This window comes from Ictidomys tridecemlineatus, chromosome 3 (assembly GCF_052094955.1).
Source record: "Ictidomys tridecemlineatus isolate mIctTri1 chromosome 3, mIctTri1.hap1, whole genome shotgun sequence".
NCBI classification, from domain to species: domain Eukaryota; kingdom Metazoa; phylum Chordata; class Mammalia; order Rodentia; family Sciuridae; genus Ictidomys; species Ictidomys tridecemlineatus.
In genome coordinates, this window is record NC_135479.1 from 74,365,477 (window position 1) to 74,389,759 (window position 24,283).

The 24,283-nt window shown below is 42.1% G+C and overlaps 1 protein-coding gene across 5 annotated transcripts; it reads left to right on the top strand.

The window, feature by feature from the left end:
- The first annotated feature begins 4,859 nt into the window (after window positions 1–4,859).
- Atrip (ATR interacting protein) lies at window positions 4,860–24,138 on the top strand. 5 transcript variants are annotated; one of them, XM_078043147.1, is made up of 13 exons: window positions 4,860–5,237; window positions 7,936–8,066; window positions 9,413–9,583; window positions 13,195–13,313; window positions 14,703–14,860; window positions 17,146–17,241; window positions 18,067–18,196; window positions 18,359–19,045; window positions 22,314–22,456; window positions 22,566–22,657; window positions 23,123–23,203; window positions 23,364–23,616; window positions 23,963–24,138. In XM_078043147.1, exons 1-13 carry the CDS (start codon window positions 4,991–4,993, stop codon window positions 24,028–24,030), a joined length of 2,376 nt encoding a protein of 791 aa, XP_077899273.1. In that variant the 5' UTR covers window positions 4,860–4,990; the 3' UTR covers window positions 24,031–24,138. The 5 variants fall into 5 exon arrangements, with proteins under 5 accessions (XP_077899273.1, XP_077899274.1, XP_013214918.2 ...); XM_078043148.1 differs by having other exon boundaries at window positions 22,314–22,450; XM_013359464.4 differs by having other exon boundaries at window positions 4,861–5,237; window positions 17,140–17,241.
- Window positions 24,139–24,283: the final 145 nt, after the last annotated feature.

Consider the following 24,283-nt stretch of genomic DNA (forward strand, 5'->3'; position numbering starts at 1 on the left):
CATACCCAGCCTTTTAAATTTTATTTTGAGACAGGGTCTGCCTACTTTCTCATTCTTTTTTTTTTTAAGAGAGAGAGAGAATTTTTTAATATTTATTTTTTAGTTTTCGGCGGACACAACATCTTTGTTTGTATGTGGTGCTGAGGATAGAACCGGGCTGCACGCATGCCAGGCAAGCGTGCTACCTCTTGAGCCACATCCCCAGCCCATAAATTGCTCATTCTGAACTCAAAACTTGTGATCCTTCTGCCTCCACCCCTCAAGTAGCTGCTATCGGACATGAGCCACCACACCTAGTTTATTTATTCTTTGTAACACTACTCAACTAATAACTTTTACTTACTGCTCATATTATTTATAATAAATGATTCCTCATTTTGAGTTACTACTAGGTGTGCCTAGACTATAGTCCAGGTTCCTTAGAGTGCTATTGTTCCATGTGCTTTTCTAGTCTAACCCCCCCACCATTTTTTCCTCTTTTCCTTCTTGTGAAAGGAATGGATTACATTTTACTTGCTGTCCTAGTACTGTGTGCTAGTTGGAGGGTAATATACTGTGAATTGAGCCCAGGGGTACTTTATGGCTGAGCTACTTCCCCAGTTCTTTTTATTTTGAGACTGGGTCTCAATAAATTGCTGAGGCTGGCCTTGAACTTGTGATCCTCCTGCCTGTACTTTCTGAGTCATTGGAGTTAAGGCCTGCACCACTGCAACTGGCCAGGGCCTACTATAAGCTGTTTTCAGAATTATATCAGGTACCTTGCACCTTCCCTTAATTTGTGACTGTATATAGGGAGAAGGTAAGTCCTTAGCAAAACCCTGTACAGATTGAGCATCCCTTACCTGAAAATCCAAAATGCTCCAAAATTTGAAATGTTTTCAGTGCAACTTGATGTCAGAAGTAGAAAATTCCACACCTGGCCTCATGTGGTGACTTGGAGTCAAAATGCAGATGCACTAAACATATATAAAATTACCTTCAGCTATGTATATAAGGATATGCAGAGCGAAACATTAATGGATTTTGTGTTGTTTTGGTACTGAGAATTGAACTTACCACTAAACTATATCTCTTTTTTTTTTTTTTTTTTGGTAGGATCTTTCTAAATTGCCAAGGCTAGCTTTGAACTTGCAATGCTCCTGTCTCAGCCTTTAGAATTTCTGGGATTTACAACTTGGGTCCCATTCCCAAAAATATTTTATTATGTATATGTAAATATTCAAAAATCCACTGGGCACAGTGGTGCATGCCTATAATCCCAGTAGCTCAAGAAGCTGATGCAGGAGGATCACAAATTCAAAGCCAGCCTCAGCAACTTAGCATGACCCTGTCTCTAAATAAAATATAAAAATGGCTGAGGATGTGGCTCAGTGGTTAAGCACCCCTGGGTTTAATCCCTGATACCAAAAAAAAAAAAAAAAAAAAAAAAAATCCAAAACACTGCCAGGTGTGGTAGCACATGCCTGTAATCCTAGCAGGAGGCTGAGACAGGAGGATCTCAAGTTCAAGCACAGTCTCAGCAACTTAATGTGACCCTGTCTCAAAATAAAAAAAGAGTTGGGGATGTGTCCCAGCCCCTGGGTTTAATCTCTGGTCTAGTAAAAAAAAAAAAAAAACACTTGTGGTCCCCAATCGTTTCAGATACAGGATACTCGACCAGTACTATTTGTTTCTCGTAGAGCATCATCTGACTTTTTTTTTAACATCTTTTTTTTTCTTTTCTTTAATATTTATTTAGTTTTAAGTGGACACAATATCTTTATTTTACATTTATGTGGTGCTGAGGATCAAACTCAGTGCCTCAAGCATGCTAGGCAAGCACTCTACCACTGAGCCACAACCCCAGCCCAACATCTTTTTTTCCTAATTAGTTACATGATAGCAGAATGCATTTCATTTCATTATACACAAACGGAATCATGTAACTTTTTTAAGATTCATTTTGTCAGAATCCTTTTATATCTTCATTCTGGTATCAGGAATTAATTCTACAGTTATTGCTTAAATTACCTACAGGTTGCCAAATGTATTATCATTTGTTAATTGGGTAAAATAAAATCATTGAGTAAACCAGGCCCCAGGAACATAATATGGAATGGAGTGTAGTATAATGTGGCAGTTAAGTATAGATCTAGAAATTAGACTACCCAGATTGGAATTCTGGTTTGTCACATACCAGTTTAAAACCTTGAACAACACCAAATACAAAGACTATCTGTAAAGTGGGATGCATGGCAAGAGGATTATGAGCTAATCTGTGAAGTATATGATATTGTAGATGCAGAAAAGTACACAGCTATTGCTTGGGCCCCTGCCTTAACATCATTCTGCCTTTGCTCAGAATAGATGGTATCAGTAAAGCCACTGTGCACACTTATGTGAGAGTGAATTCCCAGGGTAAGAGTTAAGCTTTACTGGAATATACATTAAGCTCATTGGGATTTTTGCCATAAGAAATATGTTTTTCCCTAACTGTGACTTTTCCTTTTGTAGCCACAGGTGGAATTAAGAAATCTGGCAAAAAGTAAGCCGACTCTTGTGCCTGAAATGATGGTGACCGTTGATTCATTCCTATTTAAACATCTGGATCCCCGCTGTAATATCTTTTGCCACCTATAGCTAGAATGAAGTGTTATGTTGGAGTCTGTTGTAAATTTAATAAACTTTTGTAAAATAACAATAATAATAATAATACACACACACACACAGTGGCTCATTGTCTCTTTAGTTTCATTCAGGCATTCCTACCTCAGCTGTGAATTTAAAGTAGACCCATCCTAGAATCTTGCCAGAGTTTGAATTCTGTATCACCCGGAATTAAACAAGTTCATCTGAAAGGCTGTTATCATGTGATGTATATTCAGTGGAATGCCCAGGACCTCTCACATGGGCAAGTTCTCCACCACCAAAGTACATCCCCAGCCCTTTTTAATTATTTTATTCTACGTTGGCTCTTTTTAATGCTCAGGTTGGCCTCAAATTTGCCATCCAACTGCCTCAGCTCCCAAGTAGCTGAGATTACACACATGCATGGCCACACCCTACATGTATATTTATTGAAACATTTGGTTAAGAGCCACCAGTTTTGATTTCCTCTCCAGGCCTTGATAGAACTTGGGAATAATGATAAGCTTTGTATTTTAAAAGGACTTTCAAATCATTGAGACTACTAAATCAGAACTATAAAAAGGGTTTTTTTGTTAACAGGGATTGAACCTGGGCACTTATCCATTGACGCATTCCCAGCCCATTTTTTTGCTTTTTCACTTGAGACAGGGTCTGGATAAATTGCTTAGGGTCTCACTGTGTTGAGGCCGGCTTTGAATTTGTGATACTCCTGCCTCAGCCTCCCAAGTTGCTGAGATTATAGGTGTATGCCATCACACCCAACTCTAGAAAAGGTTTTGGTAGACTGAAACTGTTTTATGACTACAATGAACATGATATTAATGGGGGGGGGGGACACTAGTTTGGGTCCTCCAGAAAGTTGCAGTTAGCAGTACCTTCTTTGGGTTTTAGGCATTACTCATGGGGCCTTGCCAAGCCCTGTGCTGCTGTAGACAACCATTCTGAGTGCATTGCCCTAAAAGGAAGTTACTGCTCTTTTATTTGGTCAACCTAATCCCTTCCACCAAAAGAACGATTCTGTTTCCAGGACCAGAGGCATGAAGCAGTTAAGACAACCACTCAACATTTGGGCAGCTATCTGAAGGAATCTACCAGTTGCTTTAAAAGACTGAATTTTTAGGCATTCTAGGCCCTGACATCTCCCTTTTCATTTAATCTTACATGTAATGTTTTGGCAAACATGGGCTACTCACTGAGCATGCAAGAATGAAAAAAGTCTTGATTGAAAAAGTCAAGATTGAAAAAAGTTGCTCTCCAATACCAATGCCTAATTGCTGCTAACTGTTCTGCACACCACTGCTGCTCAAAATCCTGGCAGGCACTCAAACCCGGCTCAAATTCGTGCTCCTTTGTGAAGCTTTACCTTCTATAAAAAGGTGTGGGGTTTTTTTGTTGTTTTTTACCACGGATTGAACCCAGGGGCATTTATCCATTTTTGCCATAGATAACTTATTATCTGGCTTTCCATGTTGAATTCTTGTCTGAAAAAACCCTGTGCTACAGCCTCTTACATATTTTTCTGGCTAACTTCCACTCAACCTGTAGGAAAATCTAGAGGACATTTCCAGGAAAGGAAAGTCTTTACCTCCTGAGCCTCATTCACCTCTATACAACCAGCGCTTGGCACAAAAACACTATTGTACTCTCGGAGGCATGAATGAATGTTAACAGTCTGAGCAATTCTCATTCCCTCCAACACCAGCACAATATTCCTCAGGATCCTTTTTTACCTCAGACCTTTCCTGCTCCTGAGACCTCCCCAGAGGAAATGCAAACATTTGAAACATTTACTTATTCTAGAAGATCCCTGCTCACAACAGCTCCACGCATACTCCCCCCTCAACCTCGCTCTTCCAGCCTCCTCCCTTAGGGAGTCTCCTGGTAAGTGAGAGGTGTGTCAGGCGAGGTAAAAGTAAAAAAGTGAGGTAAAAGAGACTAGATCCCTTGAAGCTACCTGCCTCAATTCAAGGGCACATGTGCGAATGTGAAGCCAAACTGATCCTGCACGACTCTATTCCACACAGCGCAGGGAGGGGCCTCGGAGCCATGAGTGAGAACTGACAGATGCTTGTCAGCGCCGCTCCGAGTCCTACCGCCGACTAGCGAATCCAGCCGCTAGCGCTAGGCGCCAGCCGGAGCGGGGCGGAGCCAGATGGTCAGGGGTCTGGCAGAGCGCTGCGGTGCGCGCGCCTATTGTATGTCATTTCTCGGCGCCTGGCAGCTGGCTGCTAATTGGCCCTTGGACTCGGGGGCGGGGCACTAGCTGAGGCGAGCGGCGGCGCGCGGGCGGTTGGTCCTGCTAAGGCTTCAATTTCACTGTGTTGGGATCAGCGCCCTCGGACGCTTGGGGCCCCAAGAAGATATGGCTGGGACACCCGGGCCAGGCAGCAGGAGGCGGAGCGGGCCCCTGGCACCTCGCCCTGGCCCACCGCCCGGCACCGGATACCCTCCGAGCAAGCGAGCTCGGGGCTTCCCGGTGGCCGCCTCCCCGGATCCCGAAGACCCCTTCGGTGCGCAGGGGGAATTCACCGCCGATGACCTGGAGGAGCTCGACATCCTCGCGTCACAGGCCCTGAGCCAATGCCCGGCCGCCGTTCTGGAAGTATCCAGTGAGTGCTCCTGAGGGTCTTTTCCCCGGCGGGTGGCGCAGACCTCGCCTGGCCTCTTGAGGGCTGTGGCTTCGGAATCCTGAAGCGAGTGCTGCCCCTGTGTCTAGCACTGATACTGCCTTTTCTACTTTTTAAACCCTGATTTAAGCAGCGGTTGTGTTCCAAAAACACTGTGATTGGGGTGGGGGCAAAATATCAAACAGCCGATATGAAGCGTGGACAGCTAGATTAACATTTCTTTTCTAAAGTTTAGGCCATGTGGTTCTTGGTTCTAAGCAGAGATCCTTAGAACACAACTACCACCACTGTCAGAACCATCACAACCCAAGTGACAGAGTTTAAATTTTATGAAGCCACTGGTCCTTCTGGCGGTATGAGTAGAGGAGCGGCCTGGCAGAGGCAAGACATGAAAGATTTATTATTTTGTACAACCAATATTCTGCACTAGGTGCCCAATGGTTAGGAATTACAGCAGACCTAGCAATGAACAAAGGTTAAAAATTCCTTCCTCCATGGATGTATTAGGGTTTTCTAGAGGAATAGAATCAACAGGAAGTATAATTATAAAAAGGGGATTTATCAGATTGGCTTACTCAACCAGAAGTTGAATAGTACACAGTGGCCGCTTGCAGGCTTGGAGAGCTGGAGGAACAAGTAGCTGTGCAGTCCAAGAGGCTGAAGGCCCAGAACAAGAGGGATCTACAGTGCTAGAGGGTACTAGTCAGAGATCAAAGGCTCTGGAAACTCTGGAGGATCACTGACAGTCACAGAGTGAAGAAGGGAGAGTCCAGATATCCTCAGAGGATCCCTGCAGCAATCTAGAACCTGGTCAAGAGGAATTGAGCTTGCATCTGTTGCTGCTTCCTTTTTCTTCCAACTTTTATTCTATCCAAGCCACCATTCTATTCAAGGGTGCTACCCATACTTAAGGAGGGTCTCCACTTCCGTTGGCTACCTCACATGCCAATTATTCCTTGACACACCCAGAAGCTTCTTAATCATCAGCATCTCTTAATCTAATCAAGTTGACAATTCAAATTAACCATTACAATGGAGATCATATTCTAGTTGGGGAATGAGTGAAATCCTGCCAGGTTGCCAGAAAGAATGGTCTTGGGCTGGGAATGTGGCTCAGGTGGTAGCGCGCTCGCCTGGCATGTGTGCGGCCCGGGTTCGATCCTTAGCACCACATACCAACAAAGATGTTGTGTCCACCGAGAACTAAAAAAATAAATAAATAAATATTTTTTTAAAAAAAAGAATGGTCTTAAGGTCAGCTAACATATGTACCTCACAGTTAAGACATTATTAAAAAAAAGTTATTTCCTGGAAATTCAGCCCTCAGCATCTGCAGCACAGGCAAAACAGAAATTTAGAAAGTACTCACTGATGACCAACTGTTCATGTGACAGATGACTAGTACCACTCTCCATCCAGTGTCATAAGGCAACTTCTCCCCTGTCCTTAACGCTACATCTAATTCCTTTCTAAATCTTTATCTTCTTTATTCGTCTCTGGAATTCATCCTATTCACATCATTTCTAACAACTCTGATCTATGCCACCATGATACTTAACCCTAGACAGCAGTCTACTAAATTAACTCATCATTTCCAGTCTTGACTCCCTTCACACCACAGCCAGAGTCATGTTTTCAGAACTCAGTTCTGGACATGTTTCAGATAGATGCATATGTGTATCCATATTGAAAACCCTTTAATCCACGCAGGAGTAAACCCTATGCAGCAGCTTAAAAAGAGAGAAAGAAAGAAAACCCTTTAATAACTTCTCACTACTCCTAATATAGAGACCAATTTTTAACACTCTGCAAAGCCCAACCAACATGGTCTGACCCTTTCTCTCTTTCCTCTCTTCTCTTTAGGTTCTAACCACAACAAACCTTTTTTTTTTTTAAGAGAGAGAATTTTAATATTTATTTTTTAGTTTTCGGCGGACACAACATCTTTGTTTGTTTGTGGTGCTGAGGATCGAACCCGGGCCGCACACATGCCAGGCGAGCGCGCTACCGCTTGAGCCACATCCCCAGCCCACAACAGACCTTTCTTTCTTTCTTGAATTTTCCCTGCTTCCTTACAATATAGGAACTGCACATGCTTTTTCTTGTATTTAATTGTCCTTTCCACCAATTCCCCATCTCCATTCATATGTTTAATTCTTGCTTGTCCTTCAGCTCTCAGCTCAGTAAGGTCTTCCTTAGGGAAGCATTCTAGACGTTCCATTTGAGTCAGATTCCACTATTATAGGCTTTCTTGTATTTGTCCTTTGCAGTTCTTATCATAGTTGTAATTTTATATTTATTCTTGTGTTTATTTGTTGAATGTCCTGTAATGGTAAGGATCATTTTCATCACCATTGTATCTTTAGAGACTCCCATCATACCTGCCATATTCTGGGTGCTTGGTAAATCACAATTCTGGCCTGTAAAATCTCTGTGGTACCTTCCAACATTTAAATGAGACCCTTGAAATTCAATGAGCTTTGGAGAGAGGGTACAGGGTCTGTTGTTTTGTAAGGATTATTTATATGTTTACATTATTTTCTTAGGTTGGAAAATATTGATGTATATTGCTTGCTAGATCTTTTCTACTTTGCTTTAAAGAGCAATTCCATTCTGCATTTTCTAGCAAAAGTGGGAAAATGTTGGGTCCAAAAATGTACACAGGAATTGTTTTTTATAGGTGTTCATAAGGTCCGCAGATTAGATGGAATGTCAAAAAATCCTTCAGGGAAAAACAGAGAAAGTGCTCCAGTTAAAGATAATTTTGAATTAGAAGTTCTTCAGACACAATACAAAGAACTTAAAGAAAAGGTAAGTGACAACTTGTGGGATTTCTTTTGTTGTTTCCTTGCTTGCTTACAGGACAGGGAATTGAACCAGGGATGCTCTATCACTGAGCTCATCATACAGTAGCACATGCCTGTAACCCTAGCAACTTAGGTGCCTGAGACAGGAATATCACAGGTTCAAGGCCAGCCTGGAAAACCTAGGAAGATCCTGACTCAAAAAATAAAAAGGGCTAGGGATGTACCTTAGTGGTAGAGTACCCCTGGGTTCAATCCCCGGTACCAAAAAAAAAATAGTGGGATTTTATTTTGTTTTGTTTTGTTTGGTACCAGGGTTTAATCCCAGGGCCACTTAATAACTGAGCCAAATCCCCAGCCCTTTTTTGAATTTTTACTTTGAGACAGGGTCTCGCTGAGTTGCTTAGGGCCTAACCAAGTTGCTGAGGCTGGTTTTGAACTCACAATCATCCTGCCTCAGCCTCCCAAGCTGCTGGGATTACAGGCATATGCCACCACAACCCGCTAAAATGAAGTTTTAAAACAGCCAGATATGGCACACACCTATAAGCCCAGCTACTTGGAAGACAGAGGCAGGAGGATCAAAATTTCCAGGCCACTGTAGACAACTTGGTGTTGCCCTGTCTCAAAATAAAATTAAAGGCTAGAAATGTAACTTTGTAGAGCACTTGCCTGGCATATGGAAGGCCCTGGTTTCAATCTCCAGTTCAACAGCAACAAAAAAAAAAAAAAGATTTTAAAACAAGCATCTAGATTTGTCCCCATGAAATGAAAGATGGTTGAGGAAAGAAAGCCAGAAAATTTAGACTAAAAGACACTAAATAGATTTCCAACAGCAAGGCAAGGGAATGAAAAAAAAAAAAAAACTATACACCAGATCCAAAAAGAGATATACACTGTGAAAGCACTGAGATGAATTTATAGTATATATTTTCTCACAAAACTGCTAACAAAATAGCAACATCATAAGGTTGCTATTTTGTTAGCAGTTTTGTGAGAAAACAAGAAAGACATATTTCATGTGACCATCTGTAGGTCCTAAGAGAACTAGAAACATAATGTGGCATTTTAGTTCTTTGATATTTGTGACAAAGGTTGTTAAATGCCTGTTAAAGCCCAAAGATTCTGCATGTATTAGTGACAAGTATGTCTTTAAGCTATTCTTTTTTTTTTTAATATATTTATTTTTTAGTTGCAGTTGGACACAATACCTTTATTTTATTTATATTTATGTGGTGCTAAGGATCGAACCCAGGTTCTCGAATGTGCTAGGCAAGCACTCTACTGCTGAGCCACAACCTCAGCCCCTAAGCTATTCTTGCTAAATATCTGCTATTAATCTGGTATTTACAGCTGAAGGCAATGGAAGAAGAAGTCCTCATTAAAAATGGGGAAATTAAAATTTTGCGGGACTCACTACATCAAACGGAATTCATTCTAGAAGAACAGAGAAGATCACATTTCATTCTTGAGCAAGAGAAAACCCAAGCACTCTGTGACAAAGAAAAGGAGTTCTCCAAAAAGGTGACTTAGAGCATTTATTTTGCATGTTAGGGACACAGCATCTTTGCTGCTCTTGAGTTCCTTTAGAAGCAATGATCAGTGTTGCCTATAAATCTTCCAAAGAGGTTTCAACAGTTTATTTTATGCTTGTTTTCATTTTTACTTTGTTTTTATTGGTCCATTATAATTATACATAATGGTGAGATTCATTGTTACATATTCACACATGCACATGACATAAATTTGGTCAGTTTCATTCCCTAGTATCTCCCCTTTCCCTCTTCTCTTCCTTCCCTCCTGAACTTCTCCTCTACTCTACTGATTTCCCGTTTATTATCATGAAATCTTCTATCTCACCTTTTTTTTTTTTCCTTTTTTCTCTCTAATTTTTACATATGAGAGAAGACACAACAACCCTTGACTTGCTGAGTCTGGCTTATTTCACTTGTCATAATTCTCTCGAGTTCCATTCATTTTCCTGCAAATGACATAATTTTGCTCATTTTTATGGCTGAATGAAACTCCATTATATATATGTACCACATTTCCTTTTCCATTTATCAGTTGACTAACACCTAAGCTGATTCCATAATTTGACTATTGTGAATTGTGCTGCTATAAACCTGAGCATGAATGTATTGATATAATATGATGACTTTAATGTTTTTGGATAAATACTAAGGTATGTCTGGGTCACGTGGTTCCATTCCTGGTCTTTTTTTTTTTTTTTTTTTTTTTAAGAGAGAGAGAGAATTTTTTTTTTTTAATATTTTATTTTTTAGTCATCAGCGGACACAATATCTTTGTTTTGTATATGGTGCTGAGGATCGAACTCGGGCTACATGCATGCCAGGCGAGCGCACTACCCCTTGAGCCACATCCCCAGCCCAAAGATTTTTTAAAATTTATTTTTTACTTGTAGTTGGACACAGTACCTTTATTTTATTTGTTAATTTTTATGTGGTGCTGAGGATTGAACCCAGGGTCTTGCTCGTGCTAAGTGAGCACTCTACCACTGAGCCACAACCTCAGCCCCTTCATTTCTGGTCTTTTGAGGAATCTCCATATGGGCTTTCCATAGTGATTATATTCATTTACAATCCCACCAACAGTTTGTAAATGCTTCTTTTCCCCACATCCTCACCAGCATTTATTATTTGTGTTCTTGGTGATTGCCGTTCTAACAGGAGTGAGATAAAATCTCAGCATAATTTTAATTTGCATTTTCTTGATTGCTAAAGATGTTGGACATTTTTTTAATTTTTTCTGGTACTGGGAATTGAACATGGGGGCACTTAACCACTGAGCCACATCCCTAGCCCTTTTTATTTTTTATTTAGAGACAGGGTCTTGCTAAGCTGCTTAGGGCCTAAGTTGGTGAAGCTAGCTTTGAACTTGTGATCCTCCTATCTCAGTCTCCTGAATCACTGGGATTACATGCATATACCACCACACCCAGCTAAACATTTTTTTATATAATTGTTGGCCTCTTGTATTTCTTCTTTCAAGAAATAATCTGTTTAGTTATTTGTTTTTCTTAAATACTTTCTGCTTTTAGAAAATTGCCATTCACTTTTCTTCTAGAGTCTGCTTATGGGTTGAAAAAGAACTTGAGTTTGCTGTGGTAGCCAGGAATAAATCACTAGCTTAGAATTTCTAGAAACATGCTTAATTAAGGGTTCTTTGTAATCAGAAACTCAGTTGATCTAGTTTAGTCCAAAAGGAAATGTACTGGACTCCATAACTAAGTCTTGGAAGACAGGGGTGTACTGGGGCCTCAAATGACTTAAACCTTACCAGGACAGTCAGGGAAATGCAAATAAAAAGTACTCTGAGATTTCATCTCACTCCTGTTTTTATTCTCTATGCTGTAGACAGGTTCCATCCTTATGACAGAGGGTTTGTTTTCCAGTAGCTCCTGAGCTCCTACTCCTATTTCATAACTCTATAGCACAGTTCAAACTTGAGTTGGGTGTCTATCCCTGGACCAGTTGCCATACCAAAGAGATTACAGCTCCCATTCAAATCACATGGTCTAAGATAGGGAAATGATTATATCTCAGGGAAAGGGAGATGCTGTTCTGGAAAGAAAAACCAAATAGTAGGTAACCAGTATATACCACCACTTTCTTTCATCACTTCCCAGTGCTTTAGCCTAAAGGACATAGGGTCTTATTCTGCCATTACTTCATTCAGCAAACTTTAAATACACACATGTGCCTAGCACAGTAGTTGAGTTTTTTTTTTTTTTTTTTTTTTTTTTTTATTCTCAGCGGACACAACATCTTTGTTTGTATGTGGTGCTGAGGATCGAACCTGGGTCGCTCGCATGCCAGACGAGCGTGCTACCACTTGAGCCACATCCCCAGCCCAGTAGTTGAGTTTTAATGTAAGTGAGAAGAGCAAGGAATTTGCAGTCAGCCAAACTAGAATTTGAATCCAGGCATCATCACATTCAAGTGATGACCTCAAGGTAATGACCTAAGCTTCATGACTCGTTTATCTGTTTCAGAAAATAACTAGAAAGGGTAATTTTTTTAAATATTTATTTTTATTTATTTTTTAGTTGTAGTTGTCAATACCTTTATTTACTTATTTATTTATGTGGTGCTGAGGATTGAACCCAGGGCCTGCCACGTGCCAGGCGAGCGATCTACTGCTGAGCCACAACCCAGCCCCAGAAAGGGTATTAAGAGATTCAAACATTCCTGCACTTATTGTTACTGATGCTGTGTCTGGTACAATGTGTATGTGGAGAATACTGTTTGGCTACAGGCCTGGAGGCAAATCATCTGATGTCTCCCCCACCACCACCCCACCCTTGCTTCTCTTTTTCTTTCCTCTGTATATGTATGTATGTGTGTATAGGTCCTCTTTTGTGACGAATTCAGTGGTGGTTTGGATCAGGCTGAATGGTTTGAGGAATCACAGCGTAAATACACACACACATATATGCATACAGGATTTAGGTAAAACTTCCAGATACCCTGCTAAGACTTTCATGAAGACCTGGAATTGTGACCACTATGTTGATGAAAATATAACAGTCAGGTATGGTATCACACACCTATAACCCAGCTATTTGTGAGGCTAAAGCAGCAGGATAGTGAGATTAAGGCCAGTTTGGGCAATATAGCAAGACTCTATCAAATAAAGAAATATGTTACCGCTAAGATACGACATCCTCTCAAGTTCTGTGCTGGGTATTTTATATTCATTGTTCTTGATCCTCCCAAGTATGAAGAAGACAGAATTTATGTTACAGATTCAGCCAGGTTAAGTAAATGATGGGACAAGATTTAAACCCTCACAAACTTTCTTCACAATAGTTAAAAGTATCGTGCTATCTTTTAGGAAGAAGGCTAATGTTTGATATTTTAGGACATTTGTATCATAGCAAACTTTCATATGTATTTTTCATTGTATTTCTTTTTCTTTCTTTTTTTTTTTTACTCTTTTTTTTTTTTAAGAGAGAGTGAGAGAGGGGAGAGAGAGAGAGAGAATTTTTTTTTTAATATTTATTTTTTAGTTTTCGGCCCTGTATTTCTTTTTCTAGCTTAGGATTTTGAAACCCAGAGATATTTTTGTGAATGTGGTGGTGACATTGCAAGTATATTTCCTTTGTCTTTCAGCTCCAATCATTGCAGTCTGAACTCCAGTTTAAAGATGCAGAAATGAATGAATTAAGGACAAGGCTTCAGAGCAGTGAACGAGCAAATAAACTTGCTGTTTCTTCTGTTTCCCATGCCAGGTAAGGATAGTGCTGGAGAAATTATTAAGTTTTGCATTATTTAGTAAAAAGTCTACAGAACTCTCTCAGACCATTGAGATCCTGCCACCTGGTCAGAGGTCCTCTTTTGTAAAGAATTCAAAGATGGTTTGGATCAGGCTGAATGATTTCAGGTATCACAGCATAAAGGCCCACCATCTGGAAATACTTTCTCTGAATCATACATTATAAACACAATACCTGAGACTAGAAAAATAATTAGCAAATTTGTGGGATGGGCCAGTCTTCATTTCAATATAATTTATTTATTTAACATAACAGGTTTTGCCCAAGCATGAGTATATTTCAATCCTAGTTCTTTAGAATATTTCCGATGATTTGCTTCCTTGGAACCTTTGTCTATCAGCCCCTCCTTTGCTGAGCAGATGTGCTCAGCTTAATTGTATCCTGCCCTTTCTTTGCCTGGCAAAGCAGTCTGGCACTGTCAGTATTAGTCTTGAAATTTAACAATGTCAGTCACAGTAACTTTTTCTGGTATTAAATATTCTGCCTTTGCTCATAACAGGCATGGAATATAATTGAACTTCTTGCCTTATATAACTTCAGGTGAGACAAGAGAGCTAACAACAGGAAAACCTCAGATCAGAGGGCTAAGACTGCTTCTCTGATATGAAGATGTTGGCTCTGAACACCTTGCTCAGTTTTCAACACATTTTCTAATAGTCCCTATTAAAAATTAGCTTCTTTGCTGGGTATGGTGGCACAGGCCTGTAATCCCAGCAGCTTGTCAGGCTGAGGCAGGAGGATGTCAGGTTTAAAGCCAGCCTCAGCAACTTAGCAAAACTGTAAGCAACCTGATGAGACTCTGTCTCAAAATAAAAAAGGGCTAAGGATGTGGCTCAGTGATTGAGCACCCTTGGATCCAATCCATGGTGTCCAAATAAATAAATAAATAAATGGTGGGGGGGTGGGAGCTGGGATTGTGGCTCAGAGGTAGAGTGCTCGCCTAGCACATGTGAGGCCCTGGATTCAATCCTCAGCACCTCATAAAAATAAAATAAAGATATTGTGTCCAACTATAACTAAAAAATAAATTTTAAAAAAAATAGGTTGTTTCATGTTGAAAAGTTTCAGTGGAATTGGAAATGGTAAAGGAATCATGGCCAATATTTTTGGCTGATTAGGAGAATATGAAAATAAATGAAATACTTTTTCAGTAATTTAGATCAAAATAACCAAATGAACATTTTATACTGTGTTCCTGGACAAAGAATGACATATAAATAACAGATGCAGTCTGGTCAAACACCTAGACATGAAAAGTTTAAGTTTTGTTGAAAGTTTTCTAACAAGGTATTTTAAGTGATTTTAGTAGATCATTTCTTTGCTTTCACAGTTAACTTTTTCCAGTCCTAGGAAAAGCCCTTCTGTGGTTATAAAGCCAGAAGCATATTCTCCACAGTTTGGAAAAACATCTTTCCCTACAAAGGAGTCTTTTAATGCTAACATGTCCCTTCCCCACCCTTGCCAGACAGAGCCAGGATACAAGTCTCTTGTGGGCAGAGAGGGTAAGTCAGTCTATTAGTCATCTATTATAGTTTAATTGACTACCCAACCTTAAACAACAATTATTTATTTTCTCCTGATTTCTGTGGGTTAACAATTCAGGTGGGACATAATGAGGATGGCTTAGCTCTATAGGGACTAGAATCACTGAAACCTTCTCGAGGTGGCTCTTTCACATGACTGACAACATAATCCCTTTCCATGGGGCTACTGGGTGGCCTCATAACTTGATAGATGGCTTCCTCTAGAGCCAGCAAACTCAGAGAGATCCAGCAAAAAGCTTTTCTTTTTATGGCCTAGTCTCAGAAGTCACATACTATCACTTTTGCCACGTTCTCTGTCAAAAGCAAATTAATGAGGATCTGGCACATTCAGTGGGAAGGAAAAGAGGCTGTACTGTTTGAAGGGAAAGAATTTGTAGGCACATTGATTATTTATCTGTCATCATCACTCCCTTACTGGTGATTGAACTCAGGGGCACTCTACCAGCCCTTTTTTATTTTCCATTTGGAGACAGGGTCTCCTATGTCACCCAGGCTGGTCTCAAACTTGAATCCTTCTGTCTCAGCCTCCCAAGCAGCTAGGATTACTGGCATGTGCCACTGCACCTGGCTCTTGTTTATTTATTTATTTTTTTTTAATTTTTTTATTGGTTGTTCACAACATTACAAAGCTCTTGACATATCATATTTCATACATTAGATTGAAGTGGGTTATGAACTCCCAATTTTACCCCAAATGCAGATTGCAGAATCACGTCGGTTATACATCCACAATTTTACATAATGCCCAATTAGTAATTGTTGTATTCTGCTACCTTTCCTATCCCCTACTATCCCCCCTCCCCTCCCCTCCCTTCTTCTCTCTCTACCCCATCTACTGTAATTCATTACTCTCCTTGTTTATTTTCCCATTCCCCTCACAACCTCTTATATGTAATTTTGTATAGCAATGAGGGTCTCCCTTCATTTCCATGCAATTTCCCTTTTCTCTCCCTTTCCCTGCCATCTCATGACTCTGTTAAATGTTAGTCTTTTCTTCCTGCTCTTCCTCCTTGCTCTGTTCATAGTTGCTCTCATTATATCAAAGAAGACATTTGGTATTTGTTTTTTAGGGATTGACTAGCTTCACTAAGCATAATCTGCTCTAGTGCCATCCATTTCCCTGCAAATTCTATGATTTTGTCATTTTTTATTGCTGCATAGTACTCCATTGTGTATAGATGCCACATTTTTTTTATCCATTCATCTATTGAAGGGCATCTGGGTTGGTTCCACAGTCTAGCTATTGTGAATTGTGCTGCTATGAACATCGATATGGCAGCATCCCTGTAGCATGCTCTTTTAAGGTCTTCAGGGAATAGTCCGAGAAGGGCAATAGCAGGGTCAAATGGTGGTTCCATTCCCTCTTGTTTATTTTTGTCTGTTTGTTTATTCATCTGCTGTGCACTCTACCATTAAACTGAGCTACATACATCCTCATCCTCTGTGACCATCTTTTGAAACCATCATAGTCATTTTACATGGACCATACCAGAAACATAGCTAGATTGCAGGGACCTGTGTTCCTTTTATAGTCCAGCCATGAGTTTTATAGCCACTCTAGACAGGGAATGCTGCCACTGTCTAGAGAAAGATCATCTACATTAATAGTTTTCACTCTGAGATTCTGCCATGCTAGATGATTGTATAATTCAAATACATCAACTCTTACCATCAGCCTTTTCAAATCACTGACCATCACATCACTCCTGAGAAACTGCAGACCACTCATATTTTTGGTGTCTAGCAACTAATAGGGTACTGCAGGATAGTATTACAAGCAGATAGTAGAGCCTAATAGTCTGGATATAGATCCCATCCACATTACTTATTGGCTTAGCTGATGTGGGCAAGTGCCTTAACCTCTGTGTCTCAACTTTCCTATATCTAAATAGTGAATGATAACACCTCTTGGTAGGATTGCTTTGAGAAGCAAAGGAGCTAATATGTTTAAAACTCTTAGAGCAGTGTCTGACCTTGCTTAGCCCTGTATAACTGTTAGTGGTTACTGTTTTCACCTTATTATTTCATTTTGAAGTAAGGCAAACAGCTTGATTTTTCTTTTGTGAATTCCTGTTTTGCATGAGAAAGGCAAAAGATGTGAGGGATCTTGAGCTGCTTTGAGTCTTTCTTTATCCAAGGTTAAAGAAGTAGAACAATCTGATTGTGTTTGAAATTCATTGCATGTCAGAGTTGCAGCTGTGCTTTTATGCTCAACTTTTGATTCTCATTTTTTCTAGTTTCAGATAATAAGACCCACAGCCTGAGAGGTAATCCCAAAATGCAAGAAGAGGTACAGAAAAGTTTTGCTGATAGCTGGATGCAAAAGTCAAAGACTCAAGGTACCAAAAATTCCTGCTTTTCCTGCAGGGACTTACATGACTCTTATCGTCTTCTGTCACACACAGTATAATTGCCTGTAAACTGTCTGGCTCTCTGAGAATCCATGCCCCAGGCAGACCTGCAGAGTTCAGGCAAGTAGGAGACTATGACTTTATAAAATGGAAAGGGCAACTAGGCACAGTGGTGCACATCTTTTATCTCTACAACTCCAAAAAGGACTGAGGATGTAGCTCAATGGTAGAGCACTACTGGGGTTCAATCCCTAGAACCACAAAATGAATTAATTAATTGAAAAAAAAGAAAGGAAAGGGCAAGCTTAGTGCAGTGGTGCATACCTGTTGTCCTAGCTACTTGTAAACAGAGGCAGGATGATTGCTTGAGCCCAGGAGTTTAACCTGAGCAGCACAGCAAGACTTCATCTCTAAAAAGAAAAGGGCAAGGAAGCCAAATACAGTGGTACACACCTGTAATCCCAACAGCTCAGGAGGCTGAGACAGGAGGATTACAAGTTCAAAGCTAGCATCAGCAAAAAGCGAGGCTCTAAGCATCTCATTGAGACCCTGTCTCTAAATAAAATACAAAATAGGGCTGGGAATGTGGCAGTGGTCGAGGGCCCCTGAATTCAATCCCTGGTACACACACAAAAATAAAGGGGTTGGGGGGGCCAAAGAGCAGGTACATCCCAGAGCCTTCTGCATCTTACAGAGCTTTGTGTCAGCTTAGAAGACACTTGGCATCCAAAGAGTTCTCATCTTTTCCTTCTGAAGCCATAGAAAAGGTCTCACATGTCAGAACCTTCTAGGTTACCTTGTTTTCTCCTACAGGTTCCATTTTGATAAATCTGCTCCTGAAGCAGCCTTTGATCTCAGGGTCATCCCTAAGTCTTTGTCACCTCCTAAGCAGTTGTTCTGAAACTCCTACTAGCACCCTCTTGCAGCCACCAGGGTTTGGCAGGTAAGCATGATACTCCTGAAAAACTTGTCTCTAGAAAGTCAATCCCTTTCTGGCCCTGACCAGCATTGGGAGATCTATGGGATGTGCAGAGAGACTGGAGAATTTGGCAGGCAGGCTATTTGAGGCCCTTGACCTTATCTATTTTGTTTTGTTTGTTGCCAGTACCTTGACTGGGATTTCAGGCCTCAGAGCTACAAATTCTCGAAGTGGATCGTTTTGCCCCTTGGCCCTGAAAGAAGCACAGAATCTGGCATTCACAGGACTGAATCTGATTGCCAGGAATCAAGGCTTATGTGATGGAGACACAGAAGGAGATAAAATGGCCTTCCCACTCTGCCAGCTTCCTGGAGCTGTGCACCTTCTCCCCCTTATCCAGTTCTTCATTGGCTTGTATTGCCAGGCTCTGCAGGATTTGGCAGCTGCTAAGAGGAGTGGAGCACCTGGGGACTCTCCAACACATACCTCCTGCTTGAGCTCTGGGGTAGAGGCCAACCCTGATGACTCAGTTAGCAACTTGGAAGGTTTCTCTGCAGCTTCACTTAGCATTCTTCAGCACCTGGTGTGCCACAGCAGAGCAGTTGTCTGCCTCTTACTATCAGGAGTTGAGGCAGACTCTGCTGCTTGGGAAGGAAATGAGAGCCTGGTTCACAGACAGAGTTGTGGAGATACAATCTCAGTCCCCAAGGAGGTTGTGGACGACCAAGGACTGCATCCACTATTGAAGATGCTACTTCACTTACTGGCTTTCTCTTCTGCAGCAACAGGTCACTTTCACATCAGTGTCCCGAGCCAGTGCCTCAAAGTTTTGGTGAAATTAGCTGAAAACGCTTCCTCTGATTTGTTGCCCAGGTATAAAGCAGCAAGGGAGGCATGATTTTATGTGTCTTCTCTGACCTCTTGGCCCTTGTACATTGCTTACATCTTCACTTATCCCACTATTCAGCTCTGCTTGGTGCAGATAGTTCTGAGGTGTTAAGAAGTGGGATCACAGGTCAGATAACCAAATAAGTGGGGTTTGTGTGGTTTAATTCTAGACTGCAGGTAAGCAAAAGACACATGTGATAAGGAAGCTGTTAGCCACTGTGGAAGAGTATCCTGTCCCAGGACAAAGGCTAAACCAAGAGGCCCTGAACCTGAGATAATGGAACAGGGGTGAAGCTTATGTGGCACAACATGTTTAAGTTTGTTGAATTTCCCTAAGGAAGCAGAGGGTATGGGGAAGGTCTGCAGCCACAAGCTGACCTTCCTGAATATCTGCCTCTCATCATTGTTTCTACCTCTAACTTGAGTTACTTGTTGCTTGCCTCTCATAGGCTGTGTTAGAAGTGGAAGTATAATGAACCTAGTTTACAGTGTTATCATAAATTCCTAACTTAGAGCCACATGCCCTATAATCCCAGCAGCTAGAGAGGCTGAGGTAGGACGATCGTGAGTTCAAAACCAGCCTTAGCAACATAGTGAGGCCCTAAGTAACTCAGAGAGACTCTTGTCTGTAAATAAAATATTAAAAAAAGGGCTGGGGATGTGGCTCAGTGGTTAAGTGCCACTGGATTCAATCCCTGGTACAAAAAAAAAATTCCTAACTTGAGAGTCCAGAGCTGTGAGATGGGAGCAAATAGAAACACCATCCAACCCACCATTGTCCAGTCTCCCTCATAGTACTCTTCCAAGATGCCAGCGCTTGTGTTGGAATGATTCCACTGACTGGACATAAACTTTTAAGTTTTCTCATCTCTGAGCTCAGCAGCCTGTTCCCTAAAAACACTTCTGGATCCTAGTTTCCATGTGAATATTTTCTGGTTGGTCTGATCCATTCCAAAGGTGCTGCTCAAGAGTTGGATACAACTACAGCACAATATGGGCAACACAGTAGGGGACAGAATCATTACACAAGAGCCAATTCACAGTGACTATTTGCTTTTTCATGTATATTAAGTGAATGAATTCTAGAAACCAAGTTCATACCATTTCTCTTAGTAGATGCACCCCATTCCATTCCTGTTGAACTTGTCCCCAGAGGTATTCAAAAATAGCAATTTAATGGATAGTCAGTATAGGCCAGTCACAGATGCCCTCCATTCGCTGGTTCATGTGACATACATGGCCCTGCATCCTCTGCTTCACACAGAACCTGGCTCACTCTAAGCAGTTAGTCAGTAATTATTGAATAAACCCTATGGTGAGAGAGGAAAACTTGTCTGAAAAATCCCATAGGGAGTGTTCTGGGGTTGGTTCTAAACCAACTCTGTCCTGAGCCATTGCCTAACTCTCTGACACATCTCTCAATCAGTGCTTCTCTTCAGAATTCTCCATGCTTAACTAGGCCTGGTGGGGCATGCCTCTAATCCCAGTGACTTAGGAGACTGAGGCAGGAAGATCACTGAGTTCAAGGCCAGCCTCAGCAATTTAGTGAATCCCTGTCTCAAAAAATAAAAGGGACTAGGTCTATAGCTCAGTGGTAAAACACCCTTGGTTCAGTCCCCAGCATTAAAAAAAAAAATCCTCATACTTCCATGCTCAAGTTGAACCCCACTAACACACCGCTCTCTTTTTGCCTCAGAGAAAACTAGGGCAGGGGATGCTATCAGGGTTTGAACATAGTATGTGATACAGTACAAATAGCCAGGAAACTCTCCGTCTTTCCTGCTACCAATCTTTACCTACCCAGTCTTCAAAGCAGTTTGTCCCTTGTCTTTTCACTATATTGTAGTTTGGGGTTCAGAGTTAGAAGGGGTTTTTATTTTGGTGTTAATTTTTTTTTTTTTTTTTTTTTTTTTTTTAGTTTTAGGTGGACATAATATCTTTATTTCATTTTTATGTGGTGCTGAGGTTTGAACCCAACACCTTATGTGTGCTAGGCAAGCACTCTACCACTGAGCCCCAATCCCCAGATCTTTTGATTTTATATTTTGAGACAGGGCCTCACTAAGTTGCTGAGATTGACCTCAAACTTGGGGTCCCCCACCTCAGCCCCCTGAGATATTGGGATTACAGGAATGCACCATTACTCCCAGCTCAGCCTTTTTTTTATTTTTGAAAGATCTTACCAAGTTGAATTTGCAATCCTGCTGCCCAACCTCCCGAGTCACTGGGATTACATTTGTGAACCACTGCACCTAGCTCATTCCCAGTTTTAACTGGAACAGCATGACTTCTCTTGTATAAAAAGGCTATACATGAAATTTCATTTTTAAAAAGTTCCCTGTTCTAGCAAGAAATAACTTGGAAACCACTGTGTTTTATACAAAGATGAATTGTTCTTGCAGATACTTTCAGGAGCCTTAGTGACTAATTAAGGGCCACTTGCAGCTGAACAATGAGAGCAGGTAACCAGGTTAAGTTCCATTTTCCCACAAAGTTCCAGGGTCTCTGGCAACTAAAGAAAATGCAACTTCTTCCATGCTTACAGGACATGCCATAAAATGAGTTCACCCAAATAGTGACATACTGAGGGATATTCTTGATCTTCATGCTAAGATATTATATAGTCTAACCCACAGAGTGTTTTAGATGATGGCTCCCCAGTCACCAGGCCAGTTCCCTGTCATGCTCTTGCAGGCTGGACGATTGAGCAAATAGCAGCAGTTGCCTTGAGACTTGGTTCTTTGGTCCCTTGGTCATAACTATCCCTTTCCCCCTAAGACCTGGGAGAAAGTATACCCAGAGCCTCTTACCCATGCACACCCCACAGTGACAGCAGAGGTGACCAGTGTTTACTGAAGAGAAAATGGTCTTCCTTGCTCTGTGAGTGGCCTTATAACATCCAGCCATAGCCAGGTCCATTTTTTGTCACTTCTTGAGTCCTGTGGTGGTAAGCAAGAACTTACCAAGTTATGCCCTGCATCCCTATTTGGGAGCACAAGCAGGGAAGAGACCAGGAGCTTGTAGAGGCCAGGCATCCCAGGTCCAGGGAATCCGCTCCCATTTACTGGGTGTTGCTGTGCAAGGTGAGGGCCGTCATCTCTGAGCCATAGCAGTCTGCAGTGAAGGTAATGTCCATTCATTCACATGAGACAGCTTCATACTAAGTAGTCAGTGTGAGAACCAACCCAAAACGGTCTGGCTGAACCAGATCTCCTTTTAAGGAGTGTCACATTTCTTTGGGCCCATCTTTCAGGTTCCAGTGTGTGTTGCCAGTGCTGCCACGGTGCCTCAGCCCAGAGACACCCCTGCCTTGTGTGCTGCTGGCTGTCCAGCTGCTCTCCCTCCTAGTGGACCATGATAGCCTTGCACCTCAACTCTGTTCCCACTCTGGTAAAGGTGGGCCTGCACTCTTACAGAGGGAGGGAGGGGTTGGGGCAGGGACAGGGGCCTCCTGAGGGCTTCTGCAGAAAGGGGACCCTGAGTGAGATAGGGGTATCCTTTTCAGAAAGCTGCCTCCTTCTGCTGCTGTACATGTACATCACATCAAGGCCTGATAAGGCGGCTTCAGAGATACAGTGGCTTCAGCTGGAACAAGAGGTAAAACAGGGAACCTTATGGAGATTGCTCATCGCCCCATCTTAAAAGACCACAAATTCTCTCCTCCTCTCTGGCGAGAAAGGGGACTAATTCTTTTTGGTAACAAGAGTTTTTATCAAGCAGCTTGCAGCTTATCAAGCAACTCATTTAGGGACTCCCCACACAGATGCAATACAGGTTGTAATGGGACTCAGCTGAGTTACCTGATAATTGATGCTATCCTGGCTTTGGGGCCTGGTAGTTGGAAATCCGAGTCTGGAGGCAGGCGAGTTATTGGTGAAATTCAGGTGCTAGTCCTGAGTCTAGCCTGGAAACCCCATACCACTGCTTCTAAGACCCCATTTGTACAGGCAAGCAGTTGCCAAAGCAGCTAGAGCTCTTGTAGGAGATGCCTGAAAGAGCCCTTGCACAATGACAAGGGTCTTATTCTGACAGGATAAAATAGAATCTTTTTTTTTATTCCAGGCAGTGTGGCTCCTGGCCAAACTGGGTGTGTATAGCCCTCCCCCCACAGTCACTGGCTCTGACTGTCAATGCAATGTAGAGGTGAGTATCCAGTGCCAACAACATGGCAGCTCTGTTTGTGAATAAAGGAACCTTGCACAAGACCCACTTAGAGCCCTGCTCCCCTGGGGCAGCTAGGCTGAACAGGGTGTTAGGGCACAGAAAGATTGGAAACCTCAGTCTGCACACTTTCTCACTCCAGGTGGTTAGAGTTCTCACAGTGATGCTGCACAGACAGTGGCTGACCATGCAAAGGGCAGGGGGGCTCCCAAAGACTGACCAGCAGAAGCGGACAGTGCGGTGTCTGCGAGACACAGTGTTGCTCCTGCACAGTCTTTCCCAGAAGGACAAGCTCTTTACTGTGCACTGTGTGGAAGTCCTGCATCAGTATGACCAGGTGATGCCAGGGGTCAGCATGCTGATTCGAGGGCTTCCTGATGTGACCGACTGTGAAGGTGAGCCAATAAGCCCACGTGTGGGTTCTCCCTGATCCTTGTGAGCAAGTCAGATTCCTATTCAAAGGACCTTCTGCCCTGAATGCTGTGGTTCTTCTGAAAATATTGGGCTGCCCTTTGCCCATATTTGTTGAGTTGGCCTTGCAGAGCCACGGTTTTTCCAGAATATCCTGATCTGAATTGCCTTTGTTATCACTTTGCTCATAATAGCTGAGGGAGCAAGGCCTGGGCATGGAAGGGACTGGTTAGTTCCTGCAGGTGCTGGGGGAGGACAGGTGGGACTTCCCCCAGGTCCTAGCACCTTCAGGCCTTCATCATTGAACCCTCCCTCTTCCTTTTGGCTCAGAGGCAGCCCTGGATGACCTCTGTGCCACGGAGACAGACATGGAGGACCCTGAAATGGACTGTGGCTGAGGCCCTGAGCATCCTGCCACAAGGGGGCACCAGCACTGCTGCTTTCCTCACACACCACATCCTCTGATTAAAAGCAATGACCGGCAGTTCCTGCCGAGAATGCGAGAATGCGTTGTTTCTCTGATCTGTTTGGCTGAGTGGGAGGGAAGGAACTGGACAGGGACCCAGGAAGACTAGACGCCTCCCCCACCATCTCCTTGGCTGGAACTGAGACGGTCCCCATGGTAACTAATCTGCCTTGAGGAAAGCCCTG